General features: G+C 37.0%; 1 protein-coding gene across 1 annotated transcript in view; it reads right to left on the reverse strand.

The window, feature by feature from the left end:
- TLN2 (talin 2) overlaps positions 1-26288 on the reverse strand; it is a 252871-nt gene that overhangs the window by 207948 nt on the left and 18635 nt on the right. The window contains exons 5-8 of the mRNA XM_044660127.1: positions 25955-26097; positions 22377-22504; positions 6797-6860; positions 4839-4943 (exon numbers count right to left, since the gene is read on the reverse strand). Of these exons, the coding sequence (XP_044516062.1) occupies positions 4839-4943; positions 6797-6860; positions 22377-22504; positions 25955-26097 (440 nt within the window). The remainder of the gene's footprint in view (positions 1-4838; positions 4944-6796; positions 6861-22376; positions 22505-25954; positions 26098-26288) is intronic.

The raw sequence follows: 26288 nt of genomic DNA on the forward strand, positions 1-26288 counted from the left end.
ATGCCTTGCAAAATGAGGCAAAAAACATTAATTCAATATAGAACACTGCCAGATTTTATTATACTTGACATTTAAAACAGATGGTAACACCATGAAGGGAAGAAATACTTATGATTATGCAAAAACAAAACATGAGTAACTTCAATAAAACAATCCAACTAGTCCTTTCAGACAACCCCCCAGGAATTTTCAATTCTATATAATGATTAATATTCATGACATAAACATTTAAATATTTCAGCTGATTAAAATTTCATATTTTTAAAATTTATGGTTTTTAATATATGGGTACAAATATTGGCAATTTAAATTATTTGGAAATCATTCACTGGTTTTATTCTTTACTTGCTAAAGAACCCCAGTATCTTCTTTTCATAATTTAATACCTAAATTAAGTTTAGAATTTAGGATTGGAAGGACCATTATTTAGGAGTTTAGAATTCTTCCTATCTCAGCTCATTTAAGGGACAGAAAAAAGCATAGAAAAGAGAACCATTTAATAAAAAATTAAAGCTTTATGTACCCTATTAACATTTTACAAATGAAAAAATGTAGAATTAATGGAATTCCAATGATTAAAGTCAAATATCATTGATATATTCGAACTCTTTCCTGTTCCATCTCCAAGACTGGGAGAAAAGAAACCCAAGATTCTTGGGTTCTTTATCTTTTCCTAAAAGCTCTCTCAAAAGCATTTATTGGCTTAGATAAAACCCTTGGGCACTATTCCAAACCAAAGCCCAGGCTTTCTTCTTTTCCCCTCTGTTCTGCTACTGACTTGAGACAATGATCAAAGTAATAACTATTCTCTATTTTATTTTCTAAACATTTTTTGAAACATTATCTGATAGCACTATTTTTTGAAGTTTAGAGTATTGATTTGGCTTCCCTTCTGGAATGGATCTGATTTAAAATCTTCCCTCTAATGTTTATTACTTAGGTGACTTTGGACAATTCATTTAACCTCCTTTGGCCTCAAAATCTTCATCTGTAATATGATTGGGGTGGTTTAATGATTTCAAAGGTTCTTTCTAATTCAGTATCTGTGATCCAATGATACTTCATTTATTACTTGCTATATATGACTGAATCTTTTCTTATCATTTTTCTACAACCTCTAATGTTTCTAAAGCATTTTTATTGATATGAGAACTATTTTAGATAAAATGATTTGTATCAAAAAAGTTATTTGTACATAAGAAAATAAATGTATATTTGGAAGCTGGTGAAGTCTTGATCTCTGTTTCATTGGTATTGTTGACTGCTATAGTTCAGCAATTTCAGTCATGTCTAACTTGATGATTCAATTAGTTTTCTTGGCAAAGATACTGGATTGGTTTCCCATTTCCTTCTCCAGCTCATTTTACATATGAGAAAAGGAAGACAAAGTTAGGTGACTTGCTTAGGGTCACACAGCTAGTAAGTGTCTGAGGCCACAATTGAACTCAGGAAGATGAATCTAACTGATTCCAAGTCCATCAGTCTATTCACTGTGCCACCAACCTTAGGCAAAGAGTTACAGCAGTTCTTGGCACAAGAAGTTCTAGAAAATCAATAATTATTATAAGGCTTATTTCTCATAGTTTTCTCTCCTTAAGTTGATGATAGTGGGGGTGGGGAGTAGTACTGATAAGGGAAGGAGCCAAGTAAATACCCAAAGTACAAAAATATTTTTTGTTGAAAAACTAATTGAAAGATACAACTTTTTTTCAATGTGTTCAAATGCCTAGCTGAATATCAAATTGTCTGAAAAGCATGCGATGTAGTGGTAGAATTGGAGTTAGAAAGAACTGAGTTCAAATCTTGCCTCAGAAACTTATTGTCTTTGTGTTCTTGAGCAAATCATCATAGTTTCAGTTAACTCATTTACAAAACAAAGACAATAATAGTACTTACCATAAAAGTTTTTTTGAGGATTATATGAGATATAAGTTCAGAGGTACTTTGCAAATTGTAAAGTATTCTATAAATAGGAGGAATTATTATTACTATGATTATTATTAAGATAACTTTAAAAAATGCTTCCATCAGTGCAAAGAGCAAAACCCCTAGAGGACCTGGATTCAAAGCTAAAATACTTCCTAGTTGTATGACCCTGGGCAAGTCACTTAACCCCCATTGCCCAGCTCTTACCATTTTTTCTGCCTTGGAACCAACATACAGTATTGATTCTAAGATAGATGATAGGAGTAAAAAAAAAAAAAGGATGAAACCATCTTTATTTAGCACATTAAATTGCCCCTGATATCACTGTACTGATTTTTTCAAATAGAAAGTGGATAAAGGAGAAGTACAATCATGGCTCAATATCCCAAATGGTAGCTTTTCTCCTATGGGTAGCTTTAGCTGTGGGTAGGCAAAACTGCTGGACGTACCCTTTGTCTGTTCTTCTTGCCTGCATCTTCGGAAACCAGTTGCTATTCGGCTGGTTTTGATTCTGTTGGTAGGAAACTAAATCCTGTGATAGACTGCCAAACTATGTGCTTTTTTAAATGGGCAGAACTACAGAGCTTTAGCAGCTTAAAATTACACTAAGATTCTTATTATGTTATATTTCCCCAGGCAGGAGTAAGATGGAGGAGAAAAGGAAGAAATCTAATTTACAACAAGAGTAAGTAGAAATCATTTTGAAATAAATTGGTTAGAAAAGCCTCGAAATGTAGAGTATCCATAGATGGAGAGAATGAAAGAGAGTGAAAGACAGGGCATGTGGATATCATGGTAATGGATCATTCTATCAAGACAGGATCAACCAAAGAGGAAATTGATGGTACCGTACTAGGAGATGGGAAGAGGGAAACACTCTATGGAAGTAGGTTGGCATCTTCTCTGCAATTTGGGGCTCAAAGTGTTGACTAGAGCAGCTGTGTCAGAATCAAACAAAAGGATCCCTGAGGACTGCATGATGACTTAAGAAAAACACAAAGTAACATTACCTATGTTCAACTGTATTTTCGTTTATTTTTAAAAAATACTCCCCAGGTATATTTTCATGTAGCTCAGGCAGGGACTCACCCTCAGGCTAGAGAAAAGGGTTTGAGACTTGCCCAGGGTTTCACAGCCAGTAAGTGCCAGAGGTGGAACTTGCACCCAAAGCTTCTTTTGCTCAGAGGCCAGCTCTCATTGCGCTTTATCTACTCAAGTGGCACAGGGTATAGAGCACTGAACCTGAAGTTAGGAGGGCCAGAGTTCAAATCTGTCCTCAGATATTTACTAGCTATGTGACCTTTGGGCCAATCACTTAATTTCTATTTGCCTAGGAAGCAGCTAGGTGGCTCAGTAGATAGACCACTGGGGTCTGGAGTCATGAAGATCTGAGTTCAAATAGAGCCTCATATATTTACTAGCTGTGTGACCCTCGGAAAAAGTCATGTAACCTCTGTTTGCATCAGTTTCCTCAATTTTAAAATGGGTATAACATTAGACCTTACCCTGCAGTTGTTGTGAAGATCAAATGAGATAACTATAAATTTCTTAGCACATGCTTATTCTTATTCTTTAGCCTTTCCCCCTATGCCAAGGGGGTTTCTATATGATCCTCTTTATCCTACAAACAGATTTACAAAATGATAGTATAGAAAGATATAGTATAGAAAAAGTATATAAAAAGATAGTATAGTAAGTATAGAAAGCAGAGCCCTTAGTCCAAGGTCCTTATTTTAGAAGGCAGAGACTTCCCAGGGCTTCCTGGCTCTAAGCTGAGATCTCCAGATTCCCAACACTGACAACTGGCTTTCTGGTACCATTCTATAAATTGAAAGCATGCACCCCTAGACTGCGAGCTTCCTAAGAGCAAGGTCCTTTTTTGGCTTTTCTTTCTATCTCCATCTTTTCCCACAGGAGCTGCTATGCATCAGGCACTTAATGAAAGCTTGCTGACTCCACTTCTTTTTCTTGGAACAATTTTTACACTATGAAAAAGAGAAAGGGTCATATACAATCATCCTTAATCATTCAACAAACAGGTTTTCCTTATATGCTTGGAGGAATAGATATTGTAGAGTAAGAAAATAGGGTTCAAAATAAAAAATGTAATCACTAAATTTATTAATTATTAATATTGATGATTGATTACTTAATTATAAAATTAAATTAAATTAAAGAGGGTTAAATGAAAAGACAAAACAAAGAACAAAATACTGAAAAATTACTCATAGAATGTTGAGCTAGAAGAGACCCTGGAAATCACTAAGTTCAGCCTCTCCATTTACAGATGGAAAAACTGAGGCCCATGGAGGTTAAGGAAGCAATTGCCAAGTCACAAAACAGTGGTTCCCAAACTTTTTTGGCCTACTGCCCCCTTTCCAGAAAAAAATATAACTTAGTGCCCCCTATCACATACTATCACTGCCCCCTTACAGTTATTCACCACCCCCAAATGCACCTGTGGCCATCACTGCCACCCTGGATTGCTGCAGCACCCACCAGGGGGCAGTGGCGCCCACTTTGGGAATCACAAAAGGATTAAGTCACAGCTGGGATCTGAAGTCAGATCAGGAGTTTCTACAACACACTCTACTTCTGCTCTCTGTGCTAGGGAAGACTTAGATGAAAAGAGATGATAATTGCCTCTGAAGAATTCACAGTACCAAACAAACAAGCTCAGGAGGACAAATAAAGAGATTATGTTTCTCATGAGAAATCAGAGCCAAAATTTGAACCCGAGGCTCCTGAATTGAAGATAGCCCTCTTTTCCAAGACATTTCCCCACTTCTCTGTGAACAGTGGACCTAGAAAGAGTCTTGGTCAGCCCAGGAGATGAGCAGAACGTACGAAGGTCGGCACACGTTTCAACAGAACCCAGGAGACAGAGGCAGAATGACAAACACACAGCTTACCTTCACGAGGAAAAAGGAGACCCCGTATGTCCGGAGAGAACGTGCCAGTTTCACGTACTTCACCTTGGCTTCTATTTCCGACATCTCACCACAGTTTTTGTGTTCCTGCAAGAGGATGAGATCCCAGGGGAAGGTTACTGCATCCTACTCTTAGGTAAGCTCTGAGCCATCCCTGTGGCAGGTTATGAAAATGCACACAAGATTCAATTCAGGACAATCTCATCAAGAAAACAGGGATTACACCTCAGAAGGAGGACAGAGGACATGGATTTCTCTATAGATGGGGGCGATGGACGTGGGGGCAACAAAGAAGGCCATCAAGTTTATCTTTTTCTTAATTTATTTCTAAGAAATCTCAAACTAAGAAAACATCAAATAAAGTGTACATTTCTATACACATAATAGAAGAGAAAAAGAGGATTCTACAGGAGATAGAGGATCTGTGATGTAGAGCTTCCTTTTCTTTTAAAGGATATAATAAATTCAACATGTAGCTTTCAGACCAGTCCTACTTTTCTGTGATTCTTTTTAGTCTTCCTTCTGTTTTCTTCTATGTGGTTTTAAATGCAAAATAGAACCTCTTTCCTCTTTGTTTTTGTTTGTCTACATCTCTGTCCTATGTACTTCCTCCATTAGGGGGAAAAAATAAGGGCCATAATTATAATATACTGTCAAAGGTTCTTGTTTCCTTTCTCATATTTGTCTACATTTTGATCTTGGGTCTTCCTGTCTCACCCAGATGGGAAGTACTTCAGGCAGTCACAGGCTTGACAGCAATACTGGAAGTTTTAATGTGCTCCCTGTTTCAGAATGGGCCAGTTTGCTCTTCCTCAGACAACCAGGGGCCCCTCTCCTCCTGGGTGCTCCTCATATTGGTGCTACACAATTGCCTTTGGCCCAACTGAAGCCTAGAACTCTTCAATTCAAGAGACTGGCCAGTCTCAGCCTCTCCAGCAGGAGGGTCTACAGGCATACATCAACCATGCTAGGCACTTTGCTAGTTAAAATACAAGAATGACTAAAATAAAAATGGTTGGCATGGATCCTATTTTTGAGGAACCTGACGCCAACAGGAAGTGTGAAAAGGGAGGGTTTCTTGATATTTTAAATGCTTGGAATCCAAGATTAAAAGCGATGTGTAGAGAGGAGTTTTGGAACAAACATTTCAAACAAAGGTAGTTCTTAAACTTCCAACAGCCCTCATTGAAGAGATACATCTGTGGTAACCCAGAAATGAATTAAAATTTGACTTTTAAGATATACCTCTAGTATAAAAGGTAGTAATAGGAAATGGACCTGTGATTTTACTGACTGGTACAGAGAACACTCCGGTGAGAAAACTCTATCAATGAAGGTCAGCATCTTCTCTGCAATTTAGAGGCTTAGAGAGTTGACTAGGTACAGGGAGTAAATGAATTGCTGAGGGCTACACAGTCATTCTGTATCTTAGGGGTGGGATTTGAACTCAGGACTTCAACTGGCTCCCTATATATATTAAGTCATGATTACTATTCAGAATAATGACTCCTGAATAAGGTATCAGCCAAAAGCAAATCACCATGAAGAAGGGGTAAATAAAACATGTCCTGCTGCATTGTAATTGTACAATATCTTGGATGTTGAGAAGCTGGCTTTGAAAATAAATATGAATGTGTTTGAGTAAATTCACTGAGTAACCTTCAACTAAAATCTATGGATTAATAAAATATATATATACATACACCTAAAGGAGAACTGACAGCTTCTTTACTCTTGAGTTATTGATAATTAATGATATAAATTAACTTCTTTACTCCTGAGTTAATAATTAATGGCAGAAATTAGCTTCTTTCCTCTTGAGTAATGATAATTTATGACATAAGTGGAGGCCATGCACAGGGTACAAAGTCAGGATGACCACAAAACTCTCAAAAAATAGTATTTAGATTATAATATTAAGATGACTACATTTTCAGTACCTGAAATATTCTCTTCTCAGCTCCTCTTTGCTTGATGTATTCCTTGGGCAGAAATTCCTTTAGACTGAGGGGGGAAAATCAGACATTTATTATGTTGTAATGGATACAATAAAAAAGAAAAAAGGAATCATTCACAAAATTTCAAGGTCAAGACTCTACTCCAATCCCCACCCCCTGTTCCCAAGCTGTCTTGGTTCAATTCAATTACAAAACAAAACAAAACATTAAGCATGTACTGTGTACCAGGGATTGTGTCAAGTAATTGGAATATAAAGATGAAAAAGAAATGGTCACTCACAGCTCAAGGAGTTTAAAATATATTGAGGAAGGATGGAGAAATGAAGATAAGTCAGTCATAAACACAAGTAAATAGGATACAAGTTAGAATGGAAAAATAACAGAAACAAAATGGTCTAAGAAAATCTGAAGAAAGATGAATTTTAGCTGCAGATAAGAATGGGCAGGGCATAGAGGGAGTCAAGAAAGGCTTCATGGGAAAGGGGCACCTGAGTTGGACCTTCAAGGATTTCAACAGGTGAAAGAAGTAGATAGAAATGTTTAGCCCTCTGAAAAAGAGAGATTTAAGAAAACAGAGTGGAAGGAGAGAGACCTGTTAAGAGGCTTTTAAATAATATTCCAGATAATATTTAATAAGTTCTTGAGTCAAGGGGATGGTAATGTGAATGGACAATAGGGAAAGAATATAAACGAAGTTGTGATTCACTTAATAATGCCCTGAAACTAGGTCACACACACACACACACACACACACACACACACACACACACAAAATAAATAAAACCTACCTAAGAAAGTCAGATCATAGTCAATAAAGCAAAACCACTTCTTGAATCCATTAAGTCAAATATAAATACCTCCTTATACTTCACTCATTTTGTAGACAGTTGTTCAGTCATATCCAAACCATCACAACTCCATTTGGAATTATCTTGGCAAAGATATTGGAGGGGTTTAATGTTTTCTTTTCCAGATCATTTTACATATGAGGAAACTAAGGCAAACAGGATTAAGTGACTTATCCAGAGTCACACAACTAGTAAGCATCTGAGGCCAGATTTGAACTCAGGGAGACTCTAGACATGGTAATCTATCCACTGGACCACATACCCTTCTGTAGACAAGGGGTAGGTAAACTGCTTATTTCCTGAAGCTTTCAAAATTTCCATTTGTAAGCAAAATAGAATGCTTATACCACTAGAACAAAAATCAAATTTGGACCAAAGATGGGCCAAGGAAAGCCTAAACTTATAACAGGACCATAATCCAGAAGTGTTTGCTATGATTTGGTGACCTAACAATGCCTAGAGAGCAAGTGATTCAGTGATTGAAATCAAAGTGTAAATCAGTACTCAGAACAGGGCTTTCGACTTTTAAGAAGAGAGATCTGATCAAGTACATTGGTATTAAGCCCATTTATAATAGTCCAGGCTCTCATCACCTCTTATGCAGACTACTGCAAGAGTCACTTAGTCACAAATATTTTCATTTTCCTATCCATCCTCCATATAGTTGCCAAATTGATATTCTTAAGATATAGATCAGACCATGTCATTCATTACATTGGCTGAAACATTCGCAATGGCTCCCTTTTGACTCTAGGATAATATTCACAATCATTAGCCTGGCAGGGAAGACCTTTCACCCAGCTTTCCAAAAATTTCCTAGTTTTCTTCATTCCAGTCAAATTGAGCTTCTAACTATTCTCGTACTATTCCTACAATTCCATTGCCTAACTCCACAGCTTTGTACAATTGCTCTCTAGTGTCTGGAACTCACTCTTTTTTCCCACTTTATTAGAATTCTTAGCTTCCTTCTGGGCACAGTTCAACTTTCACTGGCTATACAAAGGCCTTTCCTCATGTCTTCCATCCTGCCTGCTCTATTATTAGTCTTCTGTCTCTTGAAATTATTTTGTATTACTTTATGTATCCTTTGAATTGACTTCTGTGTTTGTTGTAACTTTACCATTTTCCTTGAAGAAACAATTTTTTTTTGGTTATGTGTTTGTGTGCCCTAAATCTGGCACAGTGTTTTATATGTAGTAGGTACTTCATGGTTGCCGAATCAAAGTGAATAGTGAATTCCTACATGGGATCTATCATGATCTCTCATTCTAGAAAGTATACTCTCACTGTTTAATGCAGGCTCAGGGCACAGACACTTTTCTGATTATTCTAACTGCACATTTTTTGGCTCTGATACGACTTCTTTTACATTTCTGACCCTTAAAATATATATCTCTCTCCTGCCTCCCTTCAGAGACTTTTCTTAGTTTTTTTTACTAGTCTCTCTAAATTCTCTCTTCTGGCAATTACACTCATTATGAAGACTTCATCTGTTACTGTTCATATTAGATAACTTCTTAACTTATCCCCAACTCTAATCTCTCTTCCCCAGTTATGGATTCGCATCTCTAATTTCCTTCTGGACATCACCCCCTGAATGTGCCAAGAGCAATTCAAACTCAACAAGAGAGAGGAAATTTCTCATTTTTCTCTCTAAAGTTGCTTCTCTTATTTCTGATGCTGATATCACCATGCAGGTAAAGATCTCCCACTATTCATGGACAACATCTTGATATTTTTTATTTCTTCTTCTCCACTTCTAACCAGGTCTAAGTGGAGAATTAAATGAAGGCAAGACTATTTGGGTTTCTATCTACAATATCTATTATATCCTTTCTACTTTGACACAGGCTCTTCTTATAATATGCTTGGGTTAATGAAACAACCTTTAAGTGGTATTTTCAATGTATTTTGTGTGTATGTGGGGGGGTTATTTGGGAAGGATCTACTCTATTTTCAGTCTTAAGAATTTTTTATAAATGTTCCTAGCAACCAACAGATGGCTAAGCAAACAACAGAAATTTGTTCAATGAATGAATCAGTGAATGGTTAAGAGCCCAGAGACTTTTTAAAGATTAAGTTATTGACTTTTTTTTTTAAACCCTTGCACTTCGGTGCATTGTCTCATAGGTGGAAGATTGGTAAGGGTGGGCAATGGGGGTCAAGTGACTTGCCCAGGGTCACACAGCTGAGAAGTGGCTGAGGCCGGGTTTGAACCTAGGACCTCCTGTCTCTAGGCCTGACTCTCACTCCACTGAGCTACCCAGCTGCCCCTTATTGACTTTTTAAAATGTAAGATCACTGACATTAGAAGGTCCTTTAGGCCAGTGATTTCCAAAGTGAGTGCCACCACCCCCTGGTGGGTGCTGCCATGATCCAGGAGGGCGGTTATGACCACAAGTGCATTTATCTTTCCTATTAATTGCTATTAAAATTTAAAAAATTAATTTCCAAGGGGCTAAGTAATATTTTTTCTGGAAAGGGGGCAGTAGGCCAAAAAAGTTTGGGAACCACTGCTCTAGACCAAGCTGCTAGTTTTTCAATGGAAATAACTGAGTCTTAGCCATTGGAGCTATTTTTTTTAACCCTTAACTTCTGTGTATTGGCTCCTTGGTGGAAGAGTGGTAAGGGTGGGCAATGGGGGTCAAGTGACTTTCCCAGGGACACACAGCTGGGAAGTTTCTGAGGCCGATTTTGAACCTAGGATCTCCTGTCTCTAGGCCTGACTCTCAATCCACTGAGCTACCCAGCTGCCCCCCGTTGGGGCTATTATTGAATGTGTGAAATTAATATGGAAATATAACTCATAGTTGGTGCATGTGCTTTAAGGTAGGACAAAAGCCCCTGCATGGTCAGGGTGGCATGGGGTGACTATATGCTTGACATCAGAATACATGACTCAGACTGCCCAACTGAAAGTGGAGAAGGTGTAATGTCATGGGCAAGATAAAAGAACCAGGGCAAGCAGAAAGCCATTTGTTTTGGCTTGTGAAAGGAGATGGGAATTCAGTCTCTTGGGTTGTGATTCATTCCTGAACTCAAGCCCATGCCTTGGCTGGTCTTAATTTGTCTGGCCCAACCACATGGTTAGCCGGGCCCAAGGGGAGCCTAGGTCCTAATGAAGCAGAAGTAACACAGCAGGAGAATTGGGAAGTTAGGCAGATAATATCTTTTTCTTTCTCTCTTTCTTTATATGAATAACTACTTATAATTTAGTATAAAGTCTTCAAGATTAATTTTTACTTAATTACACAGTCCATTCTCTATCAGTTGCCAAGTTGGCATCCTGAAACCAAGGTCTAATCATACCTTTTCCCTACTGGTGTACAACTGGAAAGCACTAAGATATAAACATATAAGACATCAATAAAACTCGTTTAAAACGTCAAAAGACCTAGCATTTAGACTGGGGTAGAGACTGGCCTTAACTTAACAAGTCAGTCCCAATAAAATCATTGACAAAAGGTTCAGGCATGTTAGAATGTTTTGAAGTTCTTCTCTCCCCTTTCAACCCTACTGATACTTCTAGCACCAGACCATGTTCACACTGAAAAACGGGCAGTGGATAGAACTGATGCTGAGTGCATAAGCAAATCCATTAGTGCCAAAATACCCAGCTCTCTATCAAATCTTCATTAGATTAGCAGAATATTTCCTCAAATTTGCAAAGCAGATGTCATATGCTGCATGTTTTAACACATAACTCTCTAGGTGCTCATTTAACAATAATACACACATATTTTTCTTTTTCTTCTTAGGAAGTCAGAAAATTATAGTCTAGGTCCTTTTCATAAAAGCACATCAACATTAAGCCATAAAAATCAGACCACCTACCATTATTCTTCTGCCAGCTAGCACTGCAGTAGTTTGGTCCTGGTTGCTGTTTTGATTACTAAGCCTTGTTTCCAAAGGCTTATAAGAGGCTGAGACTCATATCCAGCTGAAATTCATCAGCCAAAATGAAAAGTTTCATCCTAAAAATGGGTTAGCTTGCCAAATCCAATTGGACAATTTTCTCCTAAGTGGGAAACCTATTTGTGAAGAGCATACCTTCCACTATCTCCTCCTGTATTCTTTCAACAAAATAGAAAACATTTCATACCATCACAAATTAGGAGCTGGAGGATACCGCAGGGGCCTTCTATTCTAACCCTCTTGTTTTATAGATGAAGAAACTGAGTCCAGGAGATATGAAGTTATTTGCCCAAGATTACACAGATAGTAAGTGTCAGGAGTGGGACGTGAACACAGATTTCTGACTTCTGACCAGCACAATATCTTGTCTCCAAGATAACCTAAACACAACAGATTTTGGGACCCCCAAGGTCTGGGTCTGTGAGGCCAAGCTATGTATTTAAATCTCACTTTTCCTTGTTCTATTCTCACTAGCAAACTTCACTGCTCAGTTGTTTCCTTTGTGGATAACTCTTATTGCTCTCATTTAGGGTTTTCTTGGTAAAGATAGAGTGTTTACCATTTCCTTCTCTGGCACATTTTCCAGATGAAGAACTGAAGGAAAGAAGGTTAAGTGACTTGCCTAGGGAGTCACACAGCTAAGAAGTATTTGAGGCCAGATTTGAATTCAGAAGATGAGTCTTCCTGATTTCAAGCCCATTACTTTATCCACTGAGCCATCTAGCTGCCTCATTTTATCCCAAAAATATCCTAGCCATATGTCTAAAACTACATCAGCACCCTATCCTCAGTCTTCTCTTGCTAATAAATGCCCTAGGAAGAAGTCTGTCTCCCATCCCAGTAGATGAACTGCAGAGGAATGGTCAGCACACTGAAGATAGCATCACTTTGCTCTCTGAGCCTCCGATCTGGGACATACATCTCTCTTTTAATATTGACATGCTGTGGCAATAAGTTATAATGCCATGGAAGGCAGCACAGCAAAAGGGTATTAGACTTGCAGTCAGCAGAGATTTGGGCTCTAATCCCACTGTCTACTCTTATTAACTATGGTGGTATGGGCCAAGCCATGACACTTCTCAACATCATCTCTACATAGATATATGTGTAATGGAGTACCCACCTCGCAAGCTGGTTCTTAAGACATGAGGAGCCCTACTAAAAGCACTTAGCTGTGATTCTAAAGTTGTGAAATTGTTTGGTGTGGTGTAGATCTAAGCAGATCTAAGCTTTGAGTTAGAAGGTCAGGTTTCAAGACTCAGTTTTGCATTTTGTTAAACTGTATATTCCTGGGCAAGGCTCTTAACGGCTCAGCCCTTCGGTTTTTTCATCTGTAAAATTGGAAGACTCATGCTACCTATTTTATAGAGCCCTTTTTGAGAAAAATGTTTTCTAAAAGGCAAAGCCTTCTATAAAGGTTCTTTTATAGCTGATTTAAAATATGGTACATCTTTGTGAATACTACTAAGCTCCACATGGTATTGTCCTTGCCAACATAATTAATAACCCCATTCTAATGTTATTACATGGATTCCTACTTGAGAAAATATCCTCTCTTAGATGGAGGAAGGTATAGAGGTATTTAGGAGGGAAGGAGGAGGTAAGTAAAGTGAACAATATGGAACCAAATTGAATACAAAGGTCTATTTGTAGGAGACTCATGCTTCCTTATTGATTAGTTATTTAACTTCGAAGGCCTTGGGGTTAAGGGAAGTTGGGAGGAAATATTGGGGAGAGGGTGTATTTGTTATTGCCCTTATAAGAATTAAATATCACAGATTTAGAGCTGGAATGGACCTTAAAGGTCATCTAGTCATACTTCTGCATTTTACAGATAAGGAATCTAAGGCCTTCACCAAAGTCCTTAAATGATAGAGCCATGATTTTAAACCATGGTTTCCTGACTCTAATGGCAATAATTTTTTGGATTAAACCATGAAAATCAAATGGGAGTATAAAAAATTTGGAGTAAGTTTTGATTACTTAGAAATGTATCTCTTTTTTTTTTTTTGCAACATTATTCTGGGATTGCCCCTTTTCTTAAAATCTTATCTAATGTCTTATTTTTTCAGCAACCATGTTTATGTTATTAGGCAGAATAAGCCTCTGTCTTTAATGCTGGCAATTCTTCATCTTTGAGGTGTGTTTAATTATTGTAGATAGCTTCAAGTCATAGGGAACCATGTATCATTTCAATCAATGAAATGTACTTATTAAATATTTTATTGGGCACTCTGCTAAGTGTTAAGGATCTATGCACACATACCCACCCACCATATATAGAAAATAAAAATAGTCCTAGCTCTCAAGGAACTTACATTGTAATTGGTGAGGTAGGGCAATATATACATAAATACGTAAAGTATATACACATAAGATATATTGTGTAGCTATACTCTAACCTTATAGCTAGTATCAAAAACAAATTAAGTTGATTGAGAAAGAACTCTTGAAAATGTGGCATTTTTGATGAGTCATCATTGGCCAAGAATGATAGATTTTTCCTTTGTTGTTTATTCTAATTCCTTCAAATTCTTTTTCTTCTCATATTGCTATAGCTAGCAATTCTAATCCAATATGGAGTATCAGTGGTGATAATGGGCACCCTTGCTTTATCCTTGATCTTACTGGGAAAGCTTCATGCTCATCCCCATGACAGATAAGGCTTGCTAAGAAAAATACTACTTATAGATGAGGCTTGAAGGAAGACAGACTCTAAAAGAAAGAGGTGATTAGAGGGAGCATACAGGAAACAGAGGACAGACAGCAGGCACCGAGGTCTAGTAATGGGAAGATGAGTAAGAAGGTTAATATAGTTGGACTATTGGGTATGTATGGGGGAGTATTGTGTAAGAAGATTAAATGGACAAGGATGAGAAAATGTTGTATCGGACTTTAGGAATCCAACAGAGGAGTTTATATTTTTTCTATGAGGAAACAGGGCTCACTGTGTATAAAAGGGGCATAGTTAGATGCTTAAGAGAAATCCCCTTGTAGAGGATGACCTGACATGGGGAGAGAATTTAGCAAGCAGACCAGTTAGGAGGCCATTGCTAGATTCTAGGCTATATCCTGGGAGGTACATGGACAATACCAACCTTGGCAAAAAAAGACAGATAGACAGACAGACAAATGGATGGATGGATAAATAGATAGTCCAATATGGTATGATTATTAGATTAATTCAATACATAGTTAGCACTTATTATAAACAAGGCATTGTAATAATCACTGGAGACACAGAGATGGGGGAATAAAAAGAGGCAGGCTCTGCCCTTGAGGAGTTTTATTATATGGCAGGGATATGGAAAATGTATGTAAAAAAAAACCATAAGGTGAATTTAAATTTGATGTCTTATATGGGAGAGGTCAAACAAAGAGAGGCATGGAAGTGGGGAAGATCATTTCTAAATGAGGGAGGCAGATCACAGAAGGAGATTGGAGAAAGCTTTAGTTCAGGGACTGGATAATTATAATAATTTTCTTCTGTGGCTAATAAACTGACTCTAAAGTTAATTCCCACAAAGGGTTACAAAAAAAATGGTTTGTTTTTCAATTGTTTCAGTCATGTCTGAGTCTACATGAACCCACCTGGCTTTTTCTTGGCAAAGATAATGGAATGGCTTGTCATTTCTTTCTCTGGTTCAATTTACAGATGAGGAAACTGAGGGAAAAGGGGTTAAATGACTTGCCTAAGGTTACATAGCTAGTCTGAGGCTGAATTTGTCTCCAGGTCTGGTACTCTATTCACTACACCCACTAGCTGCTCCACAGCCATGGTAGTATTATTCAAGTCAATGCCTAGACTAAAAAGATGGTTATTTTAAAGGGCAGTATCTCTTTGGATGTTAGGATTTGGTTTATTTGCTAAAATACTTCTTATTACTGCATAGCAACCTAGTTCCTATATAGATATGAATATGGAGACATTGTTGAACCAGATTCTGTTAGTATAGACAGCTCCCTGATATTGAAACTCTATCTCTCAATGCAGACTTGTACCTTAGAATTTACAGTCTAAAAGAGTTTCCAGTGGGTTCTGAGAAGCTGCTTTATCCTTTTATACAATGTAAGTATGTATCAGAGGCATAATTTGAGGTCAGGTCATCTTCCTGATTCCTAGGCTATCAATTCTCCAAACACAATTTCAAAAGAGTTCCAAAAGGGTCTGGATCAAAAGGAATATGATTTGAGTAAGTACTTGGGCTGCAATAAAGATGATTACTTTAAAGGGCAGCACTCACTTGGCTGTTAGCATCTGCTATGTTTCTTAAACAAACATTCTTATTATTTTACCTGATACCTAACTTGTCTTTGCTTTAATAGATTAGATAACTTTACCAGAGCAAAGAGACATACCTTACATAAGCAATCCACTCAATGCAGCTATAGAAAAACGAAGAAGACTGCATATGGATGGATGTAATAGAGATAAAGGAGTGACCTACTCACATCAGGATAGGAGAGAAAAGAGAATGGTCATCTTAGATGAGAAGAAATGACAGAGAAAGAAAATGACAGCTGCTGTGATAGGTGCACAGTGGGAGGTATTGTTTTCACCCATAACAGAAATGATAGGAATAATGAATAAAATGAGGGCCTTCCCATAAAGGTTGTTGGGTCCCAAAATTTGAAGTTATGTCTCTATTTCAAAATTAATTTACTTTTCATTGAAGCAAGATGGAGAAATTCAAGTAAGAGGCCTAACAATGGCCTCTACAGCTCCCTTTGGCAAGGACAAAATATTATTTAAATTTTATATCACTCTCAATGATGAGTACAAGAACTCGATACATAGCAGGTTCTTAATAAAAGTGCTTGTTGAATAGAAATGAATTTATACATGTTTCCAAGACATTTTGTTTGCTCTATGATTAAACAAACAAGATTGTTGCACATATATCATATCTGGAATAATTTAGCATTGAATCTTAACTTTGGCTTCCAAATGACAATAAGTAGCAAAATCTAAGCCTTCCTTTGGTCAGAGAGGCTCAGAGCTAATTGCTATCAGGGAAAGGATACAAGAAATGTGGTGACACGGAAGCAATGTCCTTGAGGTCCTCAGACAGAAGATTCTGCTAAGAAAACTTACACTATCATAGTATCATCAACAAATAATAATTGATAAAATGAGAATGCAAAGAGGAATGAATTTTTGTGGGGAGAGGTGTTGGGAGTGAGAGGAAGAGATATCTATCCAGAAACAAACAAAAAAAAAATGAATGGAATGTTCTTTAAAAAGGTGGTTGCTGTCTCTTCCACCTCTTCCACAAAGTCTAAGCTCCTGTCAAAGGAAGTACCTCTGACTAAAGCCACCCTCCTCTTAAAAGAAAAATTACTGTATGCTCCAAAATAAAGCAATGGCCTCTAAATTATTCAGACAAAATCCCAGAGGAAAAACTCCAAAGAGCTTAGGAGAAAATATACAGTTGAGCAGATGCCAAGGATAAAACTGATTTAAGACCTCTTACGTTGTCAAAAACTTTGCTCAGTCAATAACAAACTTGCTCAGAGTTTGTGATAAAAAGTTTCAAGATTTGCCTTTACCAGAAATCCAGACTGAATTATTTTGTCTTGTAGGAAAACTATCAAATCATGGTTAGACACTACTGAAAGAATATGTAAACTGTGAGCTACGTTTCTTCTCTTTCTCACATTATCAACCAGACAAAAATCTCTACATGATCAAATCAGAAACACTGGTCAGACAAGAAGGACAAACCAAAAAAAAAACCGAATTCTTACTCTATAATGTCTTCTGTATTTGTTTCTTCCTTTTCCATTTCCATCATCCTAGGACAGGCCCAAACTACAATCACAACAGTCTGCTAAATGATTTTCCTAATTTCATATTCTCTTGACACTGATCCATCCTGCATACCATTGATGGATTAATCATTTAAAAGCAGCATTCTTAATGTAATTTCCTAATCAAAAATAAAATTCAATCCACTGTTACTATATGCAAGGGAATAAGCTAGGCAATATGGATGCAAATGTGGGAAAGGATATAGAACCTGCCCTAACGGAGCTTAAATCTAACAGGAGTGAGAACAAACACAAAACTTGGTATAATGTAAGCCTGAATTTGATAGGCATAAGGAAAAATATGGGAAAAGGGCTTACAATTTGGGAGAGTAAGGGGAAATTCTTATGGTTTTATGGATAAGTTGGTATCGGATAGAAATGTAGAGGAAGAGAAGTATTTCAAGGACAAAATTAATACAAGCACAGGAGAAAACATATAACTTTATGGTGGTAGACAAGTATAGGCTCAATTGAGACCCATGGTGGTGAACCTATGGTACACTTGCCAGGGGGCTCTCAGAGCCCTCTCTGGGCATGCCGGCCATCACCCAACCACAAAGTTCACCAGAATTTGTTACCAGAAAGCCAGAGGGATGCAGGGCTGGGCTGCTCCCCTCCCCTTCTCCAAGGGTTCTTGAGGACATTTCTAATATCAACCACCCCTCTAAAAGGTTCATCATCACTGATCCAGAAGGATAGATTGAGTGATCTATAGAGTACATAAAGGGAATTATATGACATCAAAGTTGAAAACATCACTAAGAGAGAGATTATGGAGGGCATTGATTGCCAGGCTACTAAGTTTGTATTTTATTCTATAAGTAATAATATCCCATATGCAGTAAGTAATAATGTTCATATTCTTTAAGTAATTCTTTAAATAATATTAGAAAATGAAAGTTTAAGCAAGGAAATGGCATAATCAGATCTGTGTATCTAAAAATTTTTTTTGTGGCTGTGCGGAAAAATTAATTAGAGAACAAAGAGCCTAGAGAAAGAGAAATAATTTAGGAGATGACAGTTCAGAGATACTGAAGGTCTGAAACTAGGTAGTCTAACTGTATATAAAAAAAGAGAGGATGGATGGGTATGAGAGATAGTTTGGAGTTTGAACTGAGAAGACCTGGCAAATGATTGGACAAGAATATGTGTCTAAGCCCCTAATAGCTGCTTTGGATGAACTGACTACAAAGAATTTGAAAAAGGAAATTTCAGTAAGGTATTTTACAATTCCACAAATTATAAGACATTATGGATGCAAGACAGCAACATTTTATAGCTGGTGACTGAACTTTTATTATAGATGAAATACCTTCATTATGAGCAGAAAGTAGTTTTAGATGAGAGAATCACTTTTTTAATCAACCAAAATCAAATTTTCAAGCACAGTAGCAGGTAACCAACACTATGGATATTTGTTATGGATTGTTAGTTGAGATGAATATGTATAAAGCATACATCCCTATCAAAATATGCTTGACAAGCTAATTTCAGTGACTGTGACATACCAGTGTTCCAAGTTATGTATAACATGGAGCTTTCTTCAGACAGCATAAACACAGGTCTGAGATTGTATGGTACATAAAGACGTGTGATCCTACACAGTCATATTCATGGCATAATTCTGTAATTTATGTTAGTCAATAGGATTTACTAAATAACTAACTAGGCGACTTCTTTGAAGAGGGTTAAACAGATTGGAATACACCATTAGGAGAAAATGTAGGGTACAAGTAGCTTTAGAGTTTTATTTTAATTAAAATGCTGAGCACATTCACAGGAATTACCACCTGTATGGCATATACGATGAAAAGACACAATCCAATATCAGTGTTAAATGAAAATGCCTCATTACCTATGTTGGATTTAGTCTAATTAAAAAGCAAATCAAATTCCTCAGGGAAAAAAACCCCACAAGGCAACAATAAGCTTGTTTTAATTTGGAATCAGAGTTGAAGTAAATATTCTAGCAGAGGCATAATCTGCATGTTACATTTTAGAAAACTTAAATACAATTTCAGAGCATTTTCCAGCTTAGATATTCAAATGAAAGGACACTATCAATGTAGTCTTGAAAGATATCCTTTTAGATGTCTCCTCTCCTCAAACTGCAAAGCACTGCCAAAGAAAGTTAGGAAATCAGGCTGACTGGGCCACCGATACAATCATTGTCTACATGAGCTCAAGTGGGCACGTCCTGCTTCTTAACATCGTTGTTAATTTATTTTGGATTTATTATTTTATTCCTCACCATGTTGATTCTAAAACTTTTCCCTTCTCTGTCAGTCACCAAACTCCCTTTCATACCCTTTTCACAAACACTTTTAAAGTATATTGAGACAGTCCACACTAACCCAAATCAAATTTCTTCACTTTCCCTCACCACACCAATCATATCAAGGATTATGGCTTATATATCTTTGCTTCCCCCAGTGCCTAAACAGTATTTTGGAATTAGAAGTCATTCAATAATTAGCTAGAGGAATAAATAGATTATACCACACTTATGCCTTTTAATACTAAGTGACTATCTGATAATCAAATTCTTTTCCATATTTGGGGCAAATAGCAAGTAAGTGATTTTATAATCAAATTCTTTTTTTTTGGAAGGCCAGTGATAAAAGGAATTCTTCCATAAATGATAGGTTTTTTGAGGAAGATGGAAGCGCTTTGGTCTCCAGGGGACCACGCTGGAATTCAAAAGTGACAGGTTCTAGCATAAGAGGCAAAGGAAGAGTACTCTTTTTGGTTTAAGAATTATCTAAGAGAGCAGAGAAATTGCCTCTTTGTCAGTTTACCTATCTATTATATGCTAAAATGGTTTATTATCATAAAGGCTAACAGTGTCTGTGGGTTGCTAAGGGAAGGCGAATGTAGTCTTATAATCATCATAGAGATGAATGAGAAGGATTTAATTTGGGACTCCTGTCTACCCGGGAGAACCAAATAGTGTTTACTACTATGAGTGGCTAAAAATGGCTAAAAGGTGGCTTAAACTTCTGGTTTTAAGATCATCTCCCTTTTATTCTAGTTTGTCATTAAAGACATCAAAATGAAAATGGCCAGTGCTTGCCTTGTAATATTACAGAGAAGATTCTGTGTGAGATAAGGTACAACCATACTGAGGCTTAAAAGTCAAGAAGAGGGGCAGCTGGGTGGTTCAGTGGATAAAGTCAGTCCAGGGTTCAAATCTGGCCTCAGATACTTTCTGGCGGGTGACCCTGTGCAAGTCACTTAAGCCCCATTGCCTTGCCCATCCCACTCTTCTGCCTTGGAACCAATACACAAGATGGAGGACAAGAATTTAAAAAAGAGTGAAAACAGGATCGTCATTTCTCAATAGTGTAATTAAGTTGCTCTTTTGCAATGGTCTTCACATAGCTTCAGTATGGAGAAAGTTCAATTGGCCAAGTTAACAGGCACTACGAATGACTTGGCATGTATCTACGGATGTGGCTAGTATGGAGAAATGAGATCAAAATAACAGGAATTCCTCATAGGAAGTTTTTTAGAGCAAGTCTGAGAATCAAGGTCATGATATGCTATTCCAACACAAATCATCCCTTTGGAGAGACTCCCTGGGGATCCATTAACCCAAGGGGAGCTCTTTCAAATGGCTTAGACCAGACAAAACAACGGGGAATGGATGGGCCTTTTCTGCCTCTGAGAAAGATTTTAAAATTACAAAGTTTCCTTCTCACTCAAGGGCATCTGCTATTATCTTCCATTTAGATGGCAGGAGACTTAAGGGTTGAGTCAGCATTTTCATTATTCCCCTTAGCAGAGTAGGGCACAATATAATTAATAACCCCCATTTCTCTTTCATAATATATTCTGAATTCTCTCATCCACTGTGCCTATTCATTTTAGTCCCACTCCCCCAATGGACATTCCCTTTTCATCCAAGCAATCCCCACTCTAAGGAGCATTGTCATATGGACAGCTCCCCTGCGTCAGAATGATCAGGAGTTTGATCTAATTGTTCCAGCAACATACATTGAGAAAAAATGAAAGAGAATGAGGACGGTAACAGGCAAGGGTTTGGAAGCTGAGACAGAGCAAGATCTTGTCAGAATTCACCCCAAGATCCTGGCATGAGTGACTCCAGCCTGAAGGACTCGGTTGTGTCTGGGAACTGCATTCTTCATTGTTCATCAGGCTCATGGGACATGATGAATGAAATTTGAGGGGTTTCCTTTTGCTAGATTAAAATATATGATATCATGCTGCTAAGTACAAAGGTAGCTAAGTCTCACATATTTATGTGAAAACAGACAACAGTTAATAAGTACTAATTAAAAGGTATCTACCAGATCTTGTATTAAGAGATAGGGATGCAAAGAACAACAAAAATAGTCTCTGCCCTCAAAGAGCCAACATTCTAATGGGGGAAATAATATATAAACAGATATATAATGGGGGAAATAAATATATATAAAATAAAAAATATATAAACAAATAATATATAAACTGTACATACAAGATATACCATATTACAAATGAAAAATAATTTCAGAGTGAAGGGGGAATGGAAAGTTGGGAAAGTAAGCCTGCAGAAGGTGGAATGTGAGTTGACTACTAAAGGAATCCAGGGAAGTTAGAAGGTGTAGGAGAAGAGGGAGAGCATTCTGGATATTGTGGACACCCCCATATAAAAGGCATGGAGAAGAAATATTGGCTTTGCAGCTTCCTACCCCTTATAAACCTCAGTATGCCAAATGTATATGGTAGGGGTTGGAGGGGACAGGAGGGGATAGAAGGAGCAAAGTGCGGGTGGGGGGGGATACAGACAGACAGACATGCAAGCAGACAGATAGACAGACAGACACAGAGAGAGAGAGAGACAGAGAGAAAGACAGCGCGAGAGAGAGCGAGAGAGAAAAACAGAAAGAGAGAGAAAGAGAGAGAGAAAAGAGAGAGAGACAGAGAGAGAGAGAGAGAAGGAGAGAGAGAAAGAGAGAGAGAGTGAGAAAAGAAAAGCCACTTACTCTAAAAACCCAGGTTTATGTTTATGTTCTACATGAGGTCCAAACTGTATCTGGGCTTGAAATCCACCAAATTCACACGCTTTTTCAAAGGAGACTGGATGGGAGCCATTCAGGATATCATCTCGAGCCTGCAAAACAAGAGTCAGAAATGCCAGCATTTTGCAAATTCCATTATACTAAATCAATATCAGTTATTATTTTCACCCATTTCATTATCAGGCAAGAAATTCTATCTCAGGTTCTACAACTTTATTCTCTTCATATTTTACTAAGTCCTCCATTTCAGCTCTTTTTTCATTTAATTTGGGCTAAGGGGTAAAATTTTCTTACAATTTCCTTGCACTAGTCTTGATAATATAATAATATGATATGCTAATGTAATATAATAATATAAAATATTATAAAATGATGCATATTATGAACTATTATAAAATAATAAATATCACCCAAGAGTTTAGGATATCATGGACAAAAGCAATATAATGCCCCCAACTATAACTAAGAAACTCAGTTTCCAATTTTGTTATGACATAGAACTGGAATATAATGAAAATATAGATATAGTTAGTCCAATTCATGAACATTCATGGATTGCCCACCTTAATGATCAGCACCATCTTTACTGTAGCATTTCTAGAAGGTGGAGTATTGACATTTCTCTTTTCTTCTAATATATCTGACTACCTTTTGGCAGAATAGGAAGAAGTACGACTCTGGTTTTCTAAGTCAATCTGACTATCCTAGCAGTTCTAAGTAGGGAGGGTTAATTTCCAACCATAACTCTGAAGCAGTTTTATCATACTGCCCATTTGTAGTAGTATTGCCAGAACCCAAATCCTTAGTATTTCATTCAAATTTATTATTAATACTGTTATTGTTGTTACTCCCCTATTTTCCCCCTTTTCGGTAATGGTTGTAATAATAATGGGGACAGCTAGATGGCTCAGTGGATAAAACACTGAATCTAGAGTCAGCAAGATCTGAGTTCAAATCCATCCTCAGACATATGACCTTGCTGCCCCTTCTCATGAGGTTTTGATGTCTTTCACTAAGTCTTCATTTTCTAACTTTTCAGATTCCTTGTGATTTGGTGATTAAGAGTCTTTGCTAAGGTGGCAGCTACATTTATTATGCGTCATTGTTAAGACTTGGTGATTATGGGCTGTAGCATTTCCATCTTTTAATGATGCTCTAGTTTCAGGATGATTTATTTATCGAATTCTAAGAAATATTTTGGTGTCCGTATTTGTAGTATGGTGACTTGTTATTACTTTACAAAGGATACAAGCTTCTGTTCTGTAATTCTAGCTACCCGACTATCTCTCTAAGTATCTGGTAGATTTTTATAATTTACAGGGAGAGTTGCACAATTTCCATGATTTCATTGCATAATTTATGTTGATCAACAAAGAGAAGTCTCTTATATAAACCTTTATGGAATATCTGTCTGCAATGATCTAATATCATAATTGTTCTATTTCTGGAACAAATCTGTGTGACTCTGCTATTTATTATGAATTTCTTTGTGGATGTTTTATTGGTTGAATTCATGTGCACATTACCCATGGTGAGCATTTTGTTTTTATTCTTGGATTTTGGATGTTTCCTAAATTCTTCTTAGAGATAAACTACTTCTGCTTAAGTGACAAATCTTCTAGGATGTGTCTGTGATTGAGTTGTGAAGAAAACCCGTTTGTTCCAAAAGAATTTTAGTGAAGTTTTAACCTTTTTTCATGTTGTTTGAGAATATCTTTCACTCAGTCTTCCTCCTTTTTGGCAAGGAAGTATTTATCTTTTTATACCTGCCTTTAACTGACGAACCTTTTGTTTGTATTAAGCTTTGATTTCAGGATGCAAGTCAGTTTCTTAACATTCTTAGAATTATCTTTCTCCTTGATAGTTTTGTGTCTGATTTGTCCTGTCAGATAAAGGCCAATTATTATTCTCATTAACCTAGTAATGGATTCTTCTGCTAGCATACTACTGTGCTTTATCACTAAAATAAGTATCACTTTGGGAAGAACAACAAAATCTGAACAAGATCACCAACAAAATGCTGAGTTAAAAGTTATCACTATTGACTTTGGTTAAGTGAGATTTTAAGTTAAAGGATAAATATTCTCCCAAAATTGCAAAGATCTGAAAGCTTAAGAAGGGAGAAGTAGCAAATAGTTCAAATTTAAAAATTTATTGAAGACAAAGGAAGGCAAAGAAGACCTTGAAAAAAATGAAACTGAAAAGTATTTGCCAAATTATCAGATTGAGAAAGGTGTGTCACAGAAATGAAGGTCTTTAGGTACCTTTAGCTCATAATTTAGAGCAGAAAAGGATAGAGCAGAAAAGGATATCAAAAAATTAGCCAGTCCAATACCATCATTTCACAAATAAGAAAACTGAGACGTACAGAGATGGACTGTTCTGTTCAAAGTTAAACAAGTAGTAATTAAGGGATGAGAGTCAAACTAATGTTCTTTGATTGGAAATAAAAGGCTCTTTCTATTGCATGATCCTCATCCCTTCATTCACTTAATTTCCCTCCAATACCAGGAGGAAAAAAATTTGAGGAAAAAGTCAAGTAGTGAGGCAGTAACTACAAAATCAGTGGGATCCTATGGAGAAAAAATACTCTACCTTCATTTAAAGAGGAGCTCATAGAATAAAACTAGAGTGGATCCTAGATATCAACATTACATTTTCTATAAACTGAATGTGCATATAAATTGAAAGCATTAACGATAATAGGGAATGGCAAACAAACTGACTAAAAGTCCTAGAATTTACCAATTTCCCCCCCTCCTTTTTGCTCATTTTCCATTCATTGTTTCTCTTGCCCCACTGATCTCCAATTCTCCTATCCTTAATTTGTTGTTTCCTTTTCATTAGCTAAGTAATCCAAGGCTAACTTTGCTTGTGCATTTTGGTAATTGCCTCTCTAAGCATGACTACTTTAACAAGAACCTCAATTGGCTTGTACATGTTTTACATTCCCAGAATTAATGTGTAGAGTCCATTACAAGTCAACATTTATCCCGGGTCTCTTCCAGATCAATGTCTTGTCTGTTCCCCACATATTATGGAGGAAGAGATGAGAGACGATATTATCTGTTAGAAGTTAGTAGTGGAGCCATGATTTTCCACCTACTGGCATAACATTTAATAAAAAGAATCTAAGAATTGATGGAAATTGTCCATTGATCTAATCTGCCAATAATAAAACTTTTTCTCGCGTACAAAATGTTTTTCCCACCTCTCACCCCCTTCTCCCATTTCAATACAGGACAATTTTAGTTTCACCAAAACAAGGCAGCATGATCAAAACTAGTCAGCAATAACCTAATTCAGGAAAGAATCTCAAATGGAGCTGAACTGCCCCATTTTCCATTACATGGCTCCTCATGATTACATGGACCAAAAAAGGGTCCAGCAAAATGTTACCACGTGTACAGTGGGCACTAGAGGGAGGCTTCTGATTACTTAACTCAGCTAAGACAGAGACCATTTCCCATTCCTTCTGTCACCACTGCCAAGGGCTTCCCAATGGTTGCTTAACCACAGTTTCTAGAATCCCAACATCATACCTGAACATAAAGCAAATTCAGCTGCACAGGATCTCTTGAATCTACATTCTGGTCTGAATAAAAGAATTTCCGTCTAAGCAGCAATGTTTCATTTTCATCCACTCCCTGTTCTCTGAACGTTCGACTATGATCTAGCCAATTTACTGGAATGCAATGAGACTTGTATTAGTGAAAGGTGTTTATGATATCTCTTAATTAAAAGGATTTGATACAGATAGTTATTTCTGATGTCCAATTATAACAGAAAAACAAATGCAAGAACATTTAAAACAAGTTTAAAATTGGCTATTTTATTGGTCCTTTGGAAAAAACATTCTACATTTGTGTAAAACCT

This window comes from Gracilinanus agilis, chromosome 2, assembly GCF_016433145.1.
Source record: "Gracilinanus agilis isolate LMUSP501 chromosome 2, AgileGrace, whole genome shotgun sequence".
Classification (NCBI taxonomy): domain Eukaryota; kingdom Metazoa; phylum Chordata; class Mammalia; order Didelphimorphia; family Didelphidae; genus Gracilinanus; species Gracilinanus agilis.